General features: G+C 40.6%; 2 protein-coding genes across 2 annotated transcripts; both read left to right on the plus strand.

Moving 5' to 3' along the window:
* The first annotated feature begins 373 nt into the window (after positions 1 to 373).
* Positions 374 to 4,933, plus strand: tmed10 (transmembrane p24 trafficking protein 10). Its single transcript, XM_028397850.1, has 5 exons — positions 374 to 614; positions 1,661 to 1,781; positions 2,095 to 2,168; positions 3,310 to 3,436; positions 3,566 to 4,933. Exons 1-5 carry the CDS (start codon positions 429 to 431, stop codon positions 3,685 to 3,687), a joined length of 630 nt encoding a protein of 209 aa, XP_028253651.1. The 5' UTR covers positions 374 to 428; the 3' UTR covers positions 3,688 to 4,933.
* Positions 4,934 to 6,326: 1,393 nt separating this feature from the next.
* eif2b2 (eukaryotic translation initiation factor 2B, subunit 2 beta) lies at positions 6,327 to 8,262 on the plus strand. Its single transcript, XM_028397429.1, has 8 exons — positions 6,327 to 6,498; positions 6,757 to 6,877; positions 7,027 to 7,178; positions 7,275 to 7,438; positions 7,528 to 7,623; positions 7,700 to 7,837; positions 7,910 to 7,976; positions 8,060 to 8,262. Exons 1-8 carry the CDS (start codon positions 6,327 to 6,329, stop codon positions 8,215 to 8,217), a joined length of 1,068 nt encoding a protein of 355 aa, XP_028253230.1. The 3' UTR covers positions 8,218 to 8,262.
* The last annotated feature ends 6,906 nt before the right edge of the window (positions 8,263 to 15,168 follow it).

The following is a 15,168-nucleotide window of genomic DNA, read 5'->3' on the forward strand; positions in this document are numbered from 1 at the left end:
AGGCTGTGAAGGGAGTGGAGAACATCAAGTTCCTGAGGATCCACATCACATCTGACCTGACCTGGCCCCTGGACACTTCTCACCTGGTGAAGAAAGAAACAGGCTCTTCTTCCTAAAGGGGCTGAAACACGCTGGTCTCTCCAGCTGCACTGCACAGGACAGAAAAGACTTGACCCGGGTGGTGAAAACAGCTCAGGGGATTTTGGAAATTCTCTCCAAGTTTGGGACTCACTATATGCTGCAGCAACAGGCTGTTTGTGGTATAGAAACATCAAGACAGATCATACAAGCAGACTCCCCCTGCTCCCCACCCTACAGTTGCCCCTCCAGGCCAGCGGCGGCGGTAAAGTGCTAAGTAGACCGGTTGTGTGAGCTGGAAGTAGGTGTTAAACTGGTTGGCTGGCACGGGCTGGTTGGTCGGTCGGTTGATGGTAGCCATGGCTCGAGTCACAGCGCTACTGCTGTTACCGGTTCTTATTGAATCGGTATTTTCAATTTCATTCTTTATACCGGTCAACACTAGAAAGTGTTTACGGGAGGAGATCCACAAAGACGTCCTCGTCACGGGGGACTATGAAATTAGCGAACAGCCGAACACCAGAACTCATCTGAAGGTGAGCACTGATCTGCTGTAAGCTACAGTCAACGTAGCAAGTTTGTTTCGAGGCCGAAATGGCTTCTCTCGGTTAAAGAGGCGAAGCAGCTAAAGGAAAATCATACTTTGAAGTTGATATAGGCTACACAGTTGATGTATAAATAAAGCTAAACAGTGTGGCAAATGTTGTTAGCTCTGCAGCTAACACAGGCCCTGAAAACTCGTCTTCCTGGTTTTAGTAGCTAATTAGCTAGCTAGCTAACGTCAGAGCTGAGCATTATGAACAACGTGCAGAATATTTTGGGCGTCATTTGCCTCAGATTAAGCTGACACCAGTGCACACCTGCCTGGACATCAGTTGTGTGTGGTTATGTTACAGTTACTGTGTGTTACGTGAAAAATTAATCCCACCCGTGTCACTCTCTCGGCTCTGCTACTGTTACACGTCAGTCTTACCGTCAATTCAGCTGGCAGACACAAGCTAGCCACATTAGCATTTGTGCTAAGTGGCTACACTTGCTACACACATGTAAGCGAAATCTTGAAATGTTTTTTAAACGCACAGCGCGTCAAGATGCTTTCATACATGGGTCAAATGCGCATGTACCCAAATTATTATTAACCAATTTGCAGTTATTAATATGTTTTTTATTGAACTCCTACAATCTCCATCTTCTAACAGCTGCCGGCTTCTTGGTTTGCACAAGACAGATATTTAATTGATCCCCAGGTGCAGGATTAGGTGTCCAATAATAATATGCATGCAGACAAATGCAGTTGTTACAGAAACAGTTGATTGATTAAGCATCCTGGGTAATTTGAAGGTATTTCTTTATTCCATTTATAAAACTATTGTATTTGTAGATTTAAATGACAAGAAAAACATCCTATGTTTCTTATTGCTGTTTCAGAAAACAGAAATTTGTTACATTTAAACTCGCAACACATTTAATATTAACTAATGAATAAAATAATTTGTAAGTAATTAATATATAAAACATTCAGAAATAATTTTGTGGCATCTTTTAACTTTTGATATTTGAATATTTTCTTTACGTTTTATAGATTACAGACTCCTCCAGCCACACCCTTTACTCCAAGGAAGATGCAACGAAAGGAAAGTTTGCATTCACCACAGAGGACTATGACATGTTCGAGGTTTGCTTCGAAAGCAAATCACCCATGGGTAAGAGCATTGTTATTATCATATGTTTTATGTATGCACCAATCACTAAGGCAAATTCCTAGTAATGTGAATCCCCTTCACTTACATGGCAATAAACACGATTCTGATTCTAATGCATAGGTGCACATATATAAATTATTTGTAGAAAATTCACCAAAACTATTCAATTAATACATTTTATTTAACTGAGCCATATTACACTGAAATTGTTTATAAAAAGTAGGGATGTGTTAAGTTTTCTCTATTTACATTTAGCAACTGAAAATGTTAAAATCTTATTGCCTATCAGGCTAAAGTCTTTTCTGCTTATCAGGAACTGGAAGAGTGCCTGACCAGCTGGTCAATCTGGACATGAAGCATGGCGTTGAGGCAAAAAACTACGAGGAGGTAAGAGTGTAAAGTTTTAACCATTTATTTGCTTTTGTAGAATGATCAAGACACAGGGCATTCATCTTCTGTCAATGACATTACAGTATATTTACTAAAACACTACCAATCGGCCCTTATATGTGGTTTTGCACATGTATGTGGAATGTTACCCTTTTGTGGACATTTTTAAATAAGGCAGATTAGATGGGTGGAAAAGGTATATAAAGCATTCTATAAATAAAGTTCAGCAATACTTTTTTTTACTTTCATAGAAACATTTGAATTGTGGTTGTCTTTTGACACTAAATGTGTCAATATCTTCATAATGACGCCAGGGTGCCTTAATCGGGAAAAACCTCATCTGTGGAGGTGGTTCTTTGCCTCCATTATTCATCTTTCGTATATATGAATGTATTGTTGGGCATCATCACATTAGTGTGGCTACTACACAACTTTTTACAATAAGATTGGACGTGATAAAGCCTTGTGAGCTGAGAATCACCCCTCCACCTACACCTTGCCCACACATGGTACACAAACAATACATACTGTTCTTCTGGGTGAGCGTGTGGTGGTGGATGTTCGCAAGGAGCTCAAGTGGGCATTCCTGCTGGTGGGCAGGTGGGTGGAGCTGAAATTCAATCTACGTAGTTAAATGTGTGAACAAATCTGCAAACTGTTCAGTAGAGTTCTGTAGTGTTCTGTTGTGGTGTCTGGTAAATGTGTGTGAACAATTCCTTGCTTGTTACACAATGCTTGGAAACGTGTACTTGGCAGATGCATGCTGTACTATTACGCACGTCCTTGGTTTCTGCTGCAGTGTCTTGGATAGGTTTTAACAATTTGTATGTCTGGGCTTGCTGGCTGACATCAAGCTAAGCACAAAAGATAACCTTTACCTTACTTAATCCTTCTTATTTCTTGTCTTCACCACCAAGCAACAACACCATTAAGCTTCAAGGCCCATTATCTATTGCACCTGTTACGTTCTCACAAGAGTTCAAATAGTAACAGGAATGTATGTTCAAACAAACCTTACACTTGTACACACGGTCTGAGAGTGACTCCTGCTGGACAAAACATGTAATGACACAGTGCTGTCTTTCAAATCGTGCGTCACTTGTCATTGGTTTCAGTACGCTCTGTTTTGTCCCTCCAGATTGCTAAAGTGGAGAAACTGAAGCCACTGGAGGTTGAGCTGAGGCGACTGGAAGACCTGTCAGAATCAATTGTGAATGACTTTGCTTACATGAAGAAAAGAGAAGAGGAGATGCGGGACACCAATGGTAAAACAACACAGAATATACAGTGCATGACCCCAGTAAATGAAGATTACTTCTTTGCAGAAACTGTTTTCTTAGATAAGATATTAGTCATGGTTCAGTGACGTGACTGCCCCTCCGTTTTCTCTACAGAATCCACCAACACACGCGTGTTGTACTTCAGCATATTCTCCATGTGCTGTCTCATTGGGCTGGCTACATGGCAGGTGTTCTACTTGCGGCGCTTCTTCAAGGCAAAGAAGTTGATCGAGTAGAGCGGCCCTCCCCTGGCTCCTAACCTTGAGGGATGCTGCCCCTTGGTCAGCCAACACATCCCAACATCCACCCTCCTTGAACTAGCTTCAGCAAACAACAGCAAGTGGGGCTGAGGAGCTCAAAATCTAGCTTTCAAGGCTGAGCAAGAGAAAGAGAGCACTACTTCTGGAAAAAAAAAATCACCTGCTTATTTAGTGGTTTGAAACATGAAAAGCACTGTAGGGAGAAATGATCTGTGAGACACGGAATATGTCTGTCTCCATGGTTCACATTTCTGTCTGCACTGTTTCTAATGTCACAGCTTACTGAATAAGAACTTTCTTTTAAATCAGAACAGTGATGTTTGATTTTGAGCTCAGTTTGAATGGATGTGCCATGAGCGAATGTCTTTTTTTTTTGCCCTTCTGTTAATACACATTATTTGCCATGCCAAGCAAACAAGATCCTTGGTGCCCTTTTATGAGGTGAAGGCTCTTTCAAAATGTCGTTTGTTGTTACTTGGATAACACAATTGACAACCACTGAACGTCTGTGTTTTGTCACTTAATTTGCATACATATTTGGTAGCTAAATTTAAATGTGTCTTTAGTTTGTTTTCATATTGTAATTGCCATGTAGTTGCTTCTACTGGTATCTTTTGAGGGGTTGTCAAAATAATATTCTCCTAGTTGTGAATTAGGTCACTTCAATGAGTTCTTGCATGTTATTGTTTTGTTTTTTTGGGACATTAATATCACCAAGTAAACATAGCCAGGAATCCCTGTTTTTTTTTAGGAAAGACTTTGCAGCCTCATGTACAGAATGGCTATGTGTAAAACATCCACCTGGTTTCTATAATACATTTATATATATATATTACACATATAGTTGTGCAAGTTTCTCTTGTCAGAGTGGAGTTGATAGAGGTTTTGTTAAGAAATGTCAGGCTATCCAAACATCTCCTTTCAAGTCATATGTCCCCTTTTCTTTACACTGGTTAATTTTTTTGCAATTTCAATATTTGCAGATCCATCCAGCGTGCTTTTTTTCCCATTAGAAATATTTATGAGGCTTGGGTCACATGAGAATGTGGGTGTTTGCAGATACTCAGCTTGTTTTGGATGGGGATTAATCGGGGCATCTGTCATGGGTACATTTTTAACAATGAAACATGCGCATTGTGCGCAGTCAATGATTTTTATGTTGACTGATAAATTTTGTAAAATTGTGTTGGGCTTTTATTCAATAAAATATTGGTTGGATTTATGTTAACTAATTTGCAGTCCTGTGTACTTTTCCACCCTTGACTATCATCTCAGATGTAACTATAATAAGTAATTTCTGAGTAATGTTAAAGATAATGAAAATATATTCATATTAACAGTAACACTATAAAGTTTTTGTGTAACTACTGTGTTTGTGATTAACTTTCTGAAGACAGAGAGCGGTTTTACTTCTTGAGTGTTGATATTTACATTACCACAGCTGTTTACAGCCATATAAAGAAAGAAAAAGTCTTTACCTAAAATATACTCTACAGATTACATACAATTTCATAATTGCGATTACAAGAGTAGCTCCCCTCCCTGTGACTCTGTACAGGACAAGTGGGTTCAGAAGATGGATGGATGAATGGCAAGAATGATGAAATGACCAGAAGAAGGATATGGAAAACTAGAAAAGGGCATTTCCTGAAGAAAATGCAAGTTTGATTGCTGCAGCTGAAGCATTGCTTTGAATGCTGATGCTCTGAATTGCTGGAGAATCAGAGCAATTCAGAGCTTTGTATGCCCCTGTGTATGCCTCTGTGTGTCAGCCTGTCACCATGGTAACAGCAGAGGAGACCTCAAAAACCACTCCAACTTTGAGAGCCTGGCATGCGGAAATAATTCGGAATTAGAAAATTCTGAATACAAGTTTGATAGAGCAGCATCTAATGAGCGTTTGAAGACTAAAGTGGAGTCTGTAGATTGAAATTTGTAGGAGGAGATACATTTGGCAGATGACGCTGAAATTGCCTAATATTTGAAAAACTATCTTTTAAAAAAAAACTTGAAGTGGTGGAAATCGGTCAATGTATGCTGAAGATACGCTGCGCCAAAAAACGTACGGAAGAATAAAAAAGAAGAAAGAGGGTGAAGAACAATAGTTTGATTGCCTAGCAACGACTACAGTAACAGTAACAGAAACAATAGCACAACAAATCACAGCTATAATTGAATTATCTTGTCATAGGAGCCAAACTCTAATCCTAAGCTAAAACTACTTCATTAACATGTTTTACATAACATTAGTACATGAAACTACCTAGAAAGCATAATTTAAATCAGAACATAATTGAGAAAGAAAGCTATACTTTTTATTGTTGGAAGGAAACAAGAAATTTTTTCTGTACTTATACAGCAAAAGGGAAGGGATTGTGGAATCTTGTCCATAAAAAAGCTTGAAAATTGTGATTAGACCAATTTTTACTGTCAATGGATTAGACACAGTAGGAAATTGATGCAATACCACGTGCTGCAGTCCACCAATCACGTGACAACACAGGCACACTCACCCGGATGTAGCTCTAAATCACTTCCTGGTCAAATATTTTGCATTGGAGAAATACTTTAGTCACCTGTGTTTTACTTTGACAGCACGCTGTTTTATTACAACCATGCCGGGCCCATACAAAGAAACAGACCTGACGGAAAGAGTTGAAGCGTTTCTGTCGGACCTGAAGCGCGGTGGGAGCGGAATGGGACCTCTGCGGGGCTCAGCGGAGACAGCCCGAGAAACGACAGCCTTGCTCCGCAGAATCACAGCCCAGGCTCGGTGGAGCAGCGCAGGTACTCCATGTTACCACATTCCTTTTATAGTTAAACATCACAGCAGTGCAGCTGACTAAAACTGGAAACTGACATTGTATTTAAAAAAATATTAACTATTCTCATAAACAGCTGTCAAGCGCTAATAGCCCGATGCTAACTACTCACAGTAACATGAGTAGCACGAGTTATAGGGTTATTTTTAATCAATTTAGAATTTTAAGTTCAATCAATAATTTACATAAACCGTATTTCCACTATAATGCTGCTTTGTTTCAGGTGATCTGATGGAAATAATTCGTAAAGAGGGGAGGAGGATGACTGCTGCCCAGCCTTCAGAGACAACTGTTGGTAACATGGTCAGAAGGGTGCTGAAGATGATCAGAGAGGAGTATGCCAGGTGAGCAGGGTGGAGAATCTAAATTGAGCAAAGTCTGGCCCAGTTCTCCACCTTCATCTTGTCTGAGATCACTTTAAGATAAGATGTCTCCTTCTGATGCCACACAATGTTTATACAAATAAATGACTCAACTTTTTATAATTTTTCAGATCTCGAGGCAGCAGTGAAGAGGCAGACCAGCAGGAATCTCTCCACAAGCTGTTGACCTCTGGAGGACTTAGTGAGGAGAACTTCAGACAACATTTGCCTGCCCTGAAAACCCACCTGATTGAGGCCATCAATGAGCTGCTGACCGAGCTCGGTAAAAAGTCCACATCATTTAAGATTATCTAGTATTAGATATTCAATCAGTGTGTTAGTGTAAACGTTGTTTTTCTTTCACCATTTTTATCTTCAGAGGGAACAACTGACAACATTGCCATGCAGGCACTGGAGCACATTCACTCTAATGAGGTCATCATGACAATCGGACGCTCACGCACTGTAGAGGCTTTCCTTAAAGATGCTGCACGCAAACGCAAGTTCCATGTCATTGTAGCAGAGTGTGCTCCCTTCTGCCAGGTACTTCAGACGTGTTGGTAATGCAGGGAATTTTTAAGGTTTACGTTAGAAAAACCTTAAACCTTTTTTATTTGTATATCTCCACCCAGGGACATGAAATGGCCACCAGTCTCTCAGAAGCTGGCATTGAAACAACTGTGATTGCAGACGCTGCCATATTCGCAGTCATGTCTCGTGTTAACAAGGTATTTAATACCACATGAGGTTTTGACGTACTCCTGTCACTGACTGGGCTTAACTTGTATGATGATCACTTTGCAGGTCATTATTGGTACACAGACAGTTCTAGCAAATGGAGGGTTGAGGGCAGTCAATGGGACACACACTCTGGCTCTAGCAGCAAAGCACCACTCAACCCCTCTGATTGTTTGTGCTCCCATGTTCAAGCTCTCGCCTCAGGTAAGACAACAGTCTAGCCTGTCAATGTTTGAACATTTCTGCTCATGATTAAAAAATATTATTGGTCTTTAGTTTCCAAATGAAGAGGACACCTTCCATAAATTTGTCTCCCCACAAGAAGTGCTTCCTTTCACCGAAGGTAACATTTCCATCAAAACTCTTTAAGCCTTTGATTTTTATGTTAATTTATGAAAAAGTTCAAATTTACTGTTTGTATTTCAGGTGAGATTCTCTCAAAGGTGAATGTGCACTGTCCAGTATTTGACTATGTTCCACCAGAGCTCATCACACTGTTCATCTCTAACATTGGAGGTCATGCACCGTCATATATCTACCGACTGATGAGTGAACTTTACCACCCAGATGACCATGAACTTTAATCAGTGTAACTAACAAACAAATAAATTAAATTACATGGCAGATGGTGTCTGGTTTGTGTCTCCATTAATGAGGTATTATTTCCTTAAAAGATTTTCTTTATTTCTACTCCATGGGCCAGATGAGATGTCTGTACCACTCAAGGTGGCAATGGTTGCTTATATGTTTTGGAAAGATTCCTGTCTGTAGTCAGCATTTTGGTATTATAACCCTATTGAAGTCACAGCTAATTATTGTTATCAGGTGTAAAACTTAACCTCCCTTGATGATTTTTGACACCGGTGCATATCTTGGTATTGGCCCATGTTAAGGACATATTTCAATCATTTATATTATTATGTTTGACATCATGTTAAAGGGGACACTAACTCTGAGCTTTCATTCAAGCTCTTTTGTGAATAATCAAGTATCAGTGGAGCTCTTCACACTTTTAATTACATACATTTTCCTTCCATTTCTCCCTAAATCATCTTGTGTCTTTTAGTCCTGTGGCATCAGGAAGCATGAGAGATACAAAATACAAACACTGGCATGACTCTACGGAGTCTGGAAATGTATAATTTACCCATATTATCTCATTCTGAGGGGGTTAATTTTAGCTTTATTGAATTAAATTTGAAGGAAGACCAAACAGTAAGCACACCAAATTCAGTAAGATCACTCATTTTATGCATTTGTTCAAATCAATGGCAATACAGGATAATCACTTATCAGCTATATAACTTGAATACATAATTGTTTTTTTTATCTGATACATTACTACATTGGGTAGTCTACTCTGGATTAAGTACAGTAATTTCCCTGTTACATTAGACTCATTTACCAACTTAACAATACAAATGTTATGTTTTGAGCATTTTGAATGAAGAAGAAAAAATTTGCAAAAATATAAAAATAAATATAAATGAATAAAAAGGTGAATACATGCTGTACGCCTCACAACGGCCAAGATGCTAACCCTAGCTCTGCATTAGGGTTAGGGTTACAACTAAGGTTAGGAAGGTCGCAGAGTTGAGGTTCCACAGATTTCCACAGTACGTAAATCTTTACTGTGATTTCTCACATTATATAATTGTTGACTGAGACCAAGACCGGAGGGCTTTGCAGTAAAGTGTCATATTTTCTGTTATATTAATTATATTTTCCATGTTTTTCATTTTAACCCCCCCCAGATTTGTCATAGTTGCACCTTAGGCCCACATTTCATGCATGTAAAACTCCCTCAAGGCCTGATGGAAAGAAATATTCTTAGCCGTGCTCTCCTATGACCAGTTTATCAGCACTTGTCAAAGGAAAGAGAAGAGATGTACGAGGAAGGAGGAGACATATTAACTCTCTTATACAAGGGACAGAGGCCAGGGAGAACCTATGAATATAACTACTTAATGATCCCTTGCATTGAATTTAAGAGAGGGTGAGCCTCCAGTTTAACCTGCAGCTAAATTGTAAAAATTGACACTGGTGTGGCTTTGGATCATCATGCTGTTGGGCAGCAGCAGTGTGGTAGTTGTAGTTGCGGCTTTCCTCCAGGAGGAGGCGGTGTAGGACAAGCAGAGCAGCTGCTTTGTGACTGTTTTTTATGGAAATAAAACGACAAATAAGTGAGGATGGAGCTGCGGTGTGGCGTAAAGATATAATAGCTGTTGTGTGTGTTGGTGTCAGGAGTGTAAAAAGACTGGGTCCCGCTGTATTACTCAGGCTGCACTACAGCGTCTATTCACGGGCGCGATCCCACTACTGAGCGGCACGGGGGCTTTGACCTGCTCCGTTTCCGACCTGGGCCGGTGCACCCCTCCTTAGGCGACCTGGTGGTCCCGAGCTCCCCCAGGAACACCATATCGATACCGAACTTAGCGCGGACACCCGATCGGCATAGTCCACTGCAGCTCAGAGCTCCTGAGCTCAATCGATCCGCCAGCCTCAGCCTCCCAGTGACTTGGATTACAGGCGCGCGCCACCGCACCCGGCGATCTTCAGTCTCATTCACAGACCCTTTAACTCTGCAGGAGCGTGACGTCATGACGTCTTTGAACAGATACGCTTATCAGTCAATCAAGGCCTTTAGTAATAATTTGCCTAAATGAACCAATGTAAGGAATCAATCAAAATCTTAATCTCTCACTTTTATTTCATTCATTAGTTTGTTTGTAAAATCTTTATCTTTACACCAAATGTTTTACAGGCAAACCTTCTTGTTGCTCATTTTAACTGGATAAACTCCCATAATTACATAATGAGACCTCATTTTTGAAAACAGAAAAAAAAAGTCCACTGAGAGTTTTTAAACACCTGCCAAGTGTAACGTTGTGTGGATGTGAAGGCTGGGGATGAGGGTCAGAGGGGAGCATGTGAGGGGTTTTGGCACCCCGATACGGTCTGGTGGAGAGAGTGCATTGTTCTCTGACCTAAATTTCATGACATGGAAAGGCAGGAAGAAAAAAAAGGTCAGAGTGAATGGGACACGGCAGAAAATGTCTTTTTAACTCCCCACCGCCCCAAACTTCACCAGTCAGACCATGACATCACCCTACTGTCACTCAGCATTTTAGGGCTTATAAGTGTCTGTGTTATAGGGAAGATCAAGGATTAGACAATGTGACACATAATTTGGTCGGTAATCTGACTAAAATATTCTAGGGCTATCAACAAAATAACATAATCCATGTTTGTCTGGTGAAAACCTCAAGTTTAGATTTAAAGTTAGATTGTTTAGTTAATCAAACAATAAAAACTCATAATAACAAATTGTTCTATGGGTCAGCAGTGTCATGTGTCACACACAAAATGCTCCGACCCTGCTTCTCATTAAGGAGTTTCATCAGCCAGTGAGCTGAAAACCTCACAAACATTTGTCATTTCAGACCATGCAGTTCCTCACCTGGCCAGCAGGGGTCCTCGTCCTCGGTCTATGTTTAATTTCACCACACCTGTTTCTCATTATTCAATTGCAGTTTCCAAGCTGGCCTTCTAAAGGAGGACATTTTGGGAAGTCAAGGTGAGGAAAGCAGAGGTATAAATAATAATATTACTGATGGTTAAGTTATTGCTTTGGCTTCCTGGTGTGTGCTTCAGAATTTATCAGTGACGCCTGTCTGCTGTTGTCAATGGAGATTCATGCTTTTGTGTTCCCTCTCCTCAGCTGATAGCCAGTGAAATCTCTTTCTGTATGCAACACACTTCAAAGTGTAACAGAATGAGGAGAGAGTGTCTGTGTCCAGCAGGCTCATCAGCATCTCAAACACATCATCACATTTCTGGGTGTGTCTCAGTGAGGTCTCACTTGTCATTTCTCCGTGCTGATGATCTCGTCTCGGTGCGTAGATGAGCAGGAGGTGGAGGGGAAAAGATAAATCTCATTCTCTTTTTCATCACACCGACTTCATTCTTCACAGCCCTTTGATGAGACAGGGGAGCAAACCTGGGTGGAGTCCGGAGATTTACGGCTGACAGAAACGTGGAGGGCCATTAAAGGCCGGGTGCCCTGCTAATGAACAGTTACTGCAATCACACCAAGAGGAGTACAGTGTAGTACAGAGTATCCGTGGAGCTCATCGATCCACAGTCATAGAGGGAGGCTGTTGTCTGACTGTCACATGTTAGGACAACAAGAGTCATGCTGCTGGTTTATATCAGAACTCACACATTGTGTTGTTGTGTTTTGTTTAATCCTCACATTTCCCATTAATAGATCAGTTTGGGATGCAAACCATCCCTGCTTGTGTGAATGAATGCATCAGAATGAATACACACACACACACACACACACACACACACACCACCTTCCCCTCCTTTAACTCCTCTCGAGTATTGACGTGCAGCCGGCGGCCCCAGCTGCTGCCTGGTGATGCACCAAACTGTGCTGTGTTGTGGCGTCTCATGGGAGAGCAGAGAGATGAGTGCTGTAATTAGCGGGGAACGAGGCCAGCGGCAAGCCGAGTGTTCCTGTGGGGGCCCCCGGGGCCCTCTGGGGACTTTGGAGACGCGTGGCTAACCTGTGGTTCACTACCTGTGGCTTTTGAGTGACAATTTATGGCATTAATAGAAATGAAATGTGTCAAATGTCTGGATAAAATGCATGAGTGTCTGTCTTTTAAATTGTGTTTTAAACCACAGTAGCAAATGGCAATGATATAGTTTTTAAAATAGAAGGTTTCTCAGGGTGTTAATAGGTTTAAACAATACAGTACACAACAACCAGCCTCACTGTAGCTGCTTTATGAAACAACATCTGTGCTTTAAATATCATACAAAGGGGAGAAAAGAGGCATTTAATGAAATAAGATGACCCTTTGCTTTCAAAATACTAATGGATAATTTAAACAATTTATGGTTGTTAAAATCATGAGATTTATGTATTTGTGGACAGAAATTTAAAAAATGAATTTATTAAGTAAAAATCACATACAGTGGCTGGATCAGACTTCTCAAATATTGATTATTGGTGCTTTTATTTAATTTAAATTAGTCATCATGTGCTCAGGTTGTATAATGAAATAACAGCTGTAACAGATGCCTTTTGCTACTCACAGATAATCAAATACTAAAACTATTCATGAACCATATATGTAGCTGTATGTGAGCTGAACATCTTTGGGCCTCAAACACAGAAATTTGGGAAAATATTGTGATTGTAAAATCAAATATAAAATTGATTAGTTACAGATACAAAACCAAAATCAACATTTCAGATCCAAAGTGTGGTTAGTCTTTCATCTTTATTTTATTTTTCCTGTAAACTAGAGCTCATCAAAATGTTTTGTTGCTCTTACGCTGTCAGCACGTACCAAAAAATAATACATTACTTGTGTGTTTTGTGTGTGTGTGCGCGTTTGCTGGTGTGTGCAGGTGTATGACGGCCGCTTCTGCTCCATCTGTGCCTGCTGCTGCTGCTGCTGCTGCTGCTGATGAGTAAAGCCATGAAATAGATCCAGCTGGAGATGTGTGGAGGAGACGGAGGACTCCTGGGAAATCATCTCCACCACCACCAGCACCATGTCCACTTCTTTAGCACCCCAGAGAGCTATCAATAAGTGGGTAATTGAATTTTAAGCACAAACACTGCCGTCAAATGAGCATCATTGTGTGTGTGGGTGTGTGTGTGTGTGTGTGTGTGTGGGGGGGGGGGGGGGGGGGGTGTTTAGCTGTGTGAACATGGTGATGCTGTCATTCAACCCTCAGGAGGGTTTGCACAGGAAGGATGAATGTTTAATCCATTAAATAACAATTACAGCCTGTAATGGTGCAGAGTGGCTGCAGGAGGGAGGGAGAGAGGGAGGGGTGGTTGGAGGAAACATGGCTGCTCACATGTTTGCATCCCTACGTGCCACAAAATGAAGCTGAGAGAGTAATAACATGCACATGTATTGATCCTCTGCTATGTGTTTAGTTAAATATGTGTTTTTTAATACACCGTGACGACCACAAAGGACACGGAGGTCACTATGAGAGCAGCACAATTCAATTAGAACCTGGAGGAATGTATGCATGTTCTGTCATCGCTGGCTGATTTTTATAATGTAGATTCAATATTTTCGATATACAAAAAGGAGTAGCCTATGAAAAAAGGAGTAGCCTATGAAACAAGGACTTAAGTCATTTACACAGACACAAACTACACAAAGACATCAGACAAATAAAAAACATTTATGAGCTTGAATATTTTTAGGTAAAATAGCCACACTCCTCACTTAATTTGTGACAAGGGGTTGTCATTATTTTGTTGTTGTTGTTGTTGTTGTTGTTGTTGTTGGTTTAAAAAGGAGTGACCAGGTGTTTTAAGAGATTATATTCTGACTGTAAAAACCTGAAGTGTGTGGATAGTTTTCTGATCCAGAAAGCAGGTGTTAGACTCAGACATGAATCTAAGAAACACTTAGGGGATCAGAGGTTTATTAAAATCTAAAAAGTAAACAGAGAGCTAGGTGCTAACAGACTGTGAATATAAAAACAGAGCTCACATCTGACATTTGTTTAGCACATAAAAACACATGTAATATCTTTCCTCTCACCAAGTCCACTCACACACACACACAGTTTGCCTGTGTGATCGTTAGGTTGCACTCCTGATCCAAAACGAGTTTGCTAGCTGTGGTTTTCTCATGCTGCTCACACAATGGCCGGTATATGGGAGCTGCCTGGTGACATTGCTTAATTAGGCGAAGAGTTGATTCATTTGCACTAATTGACAGCTAATTAAAGGAGTGAGGGCACATCGCATTGACGTCCCTCTGAGCTGAGCCGTGACCGGAGGGGATGTTACTCAGTTATGAAATATCGAACAACATCTTCTTAGGCACCACCTGCCATTAGATGTGGCCTCAAACATATGGACAAGTGAGTCTGTGTGGGTAAACAGGCTGGATTCTGCAGTGTTGAAATGCAGCCTGTTGAGTCCAGCTGCTTGTGGTTCAAGGTTTTCATTAACTAAAAGTAAAAAGAAAGTGAAACTGACAAATAAAAACAGTTTTTCACAGAATGTGACACAAAGTAATCTTATAAAATAACCTTAATAGGACGAAGACAAATGTTAATTGAATTTAATTAAAAGCCAGTCAAGTTAAAAATGAAAAAATGAACTGAAAAATGAACTAAACTGTTGTAGTGTCTTTTAGCTTTGTAGTTTTTGCTGCTTTTCTCAGTTCATGTTGGAGCCGTCCATTCAAGCTGAAGGTCTCTGAGCAGCAGTGCCGAGTCTGTTAAAAGTCGTAGCTCTGCTCTTCAGATCTTTGATGCTGTCACAAGATGTTAAGACATTTTTTTAGTGTTTAGGAGCCAAACACTTAAAAAAAAAAAAAAACCCTGAGCAGCAAATGTCTCCTCCTCTCCTCAGGACACCAGGAATAGGCTGTCTTCGTGTCTGCTGGTTGCTGCCCATGTGAATAATAATAAAAAAAAGACAATTAGGGGCTTATTAGGGTTTTGGGGAGCTGTTCCTCACGGGGCGTCCGCTCGCT

Source organism: Parambassis ranga, chromosome 24, assembly GCF_900634625.1.
Source record: "Parambassis ranga chromosome 24, fParRan2.1, whole genome shotgun sequence".
Lineage (NCBI taxonomy): Eukaryota > Metazoa > Chordata > Actinopteri > Ambassidae > Parambassis > Parambassis ranga.

What these genes read in the sequence shown, in the direction of transcription:
- tmed10 (XM_028397850.1), top strand. Translation starts at nt 429, where the DNA reads ATGGTAGCCATGGCTCGAGTCACAGCGCTACTGCTGTTACCGGTTCTT. An exon ending in ACACCAGAACTCATCTGAAG is followed by an intron (nt 615 to 1,660) that starts GTGAGCACTGAT and finishes TACGTTTTATAG; the next exon opens with ATTACAGACTCCTCCAGCCA. An exon ending in GGAGATGCGGGACACCAATG is followed by an intron (nt 3,437 to 3,565) that starts GTAAAACAACAC and finishes TTTTCTCTACAG; the next exon opens with AATCCACCAACACACGCGTG.
- eif2b2 (XM_028397429.1), top strand. Translation starts at nt 6,327, where the DNA reads ATGCCGGGCCCATACAAAGAAACAGACCTGACGGAAAGAGTTGAAGCG. An exon ending in TGAGCTGCTGACCGAGCTCG is followed by an intron (nt 7,179 to 7,274) that starts GTAAAAAGTCCA and finishes TTTTATCTTCAG; the next exon opens with AGGGAACAACTGACAACATT. An exon ending in TCATGTCTCGTGTTAACAAG is followed by an intron (nt 7,624 to 7,699) that starts GTATTTAATACC and finishes ATCACTTTGCAG; the next exon opens with GTCATTATTGGTACACAGAC.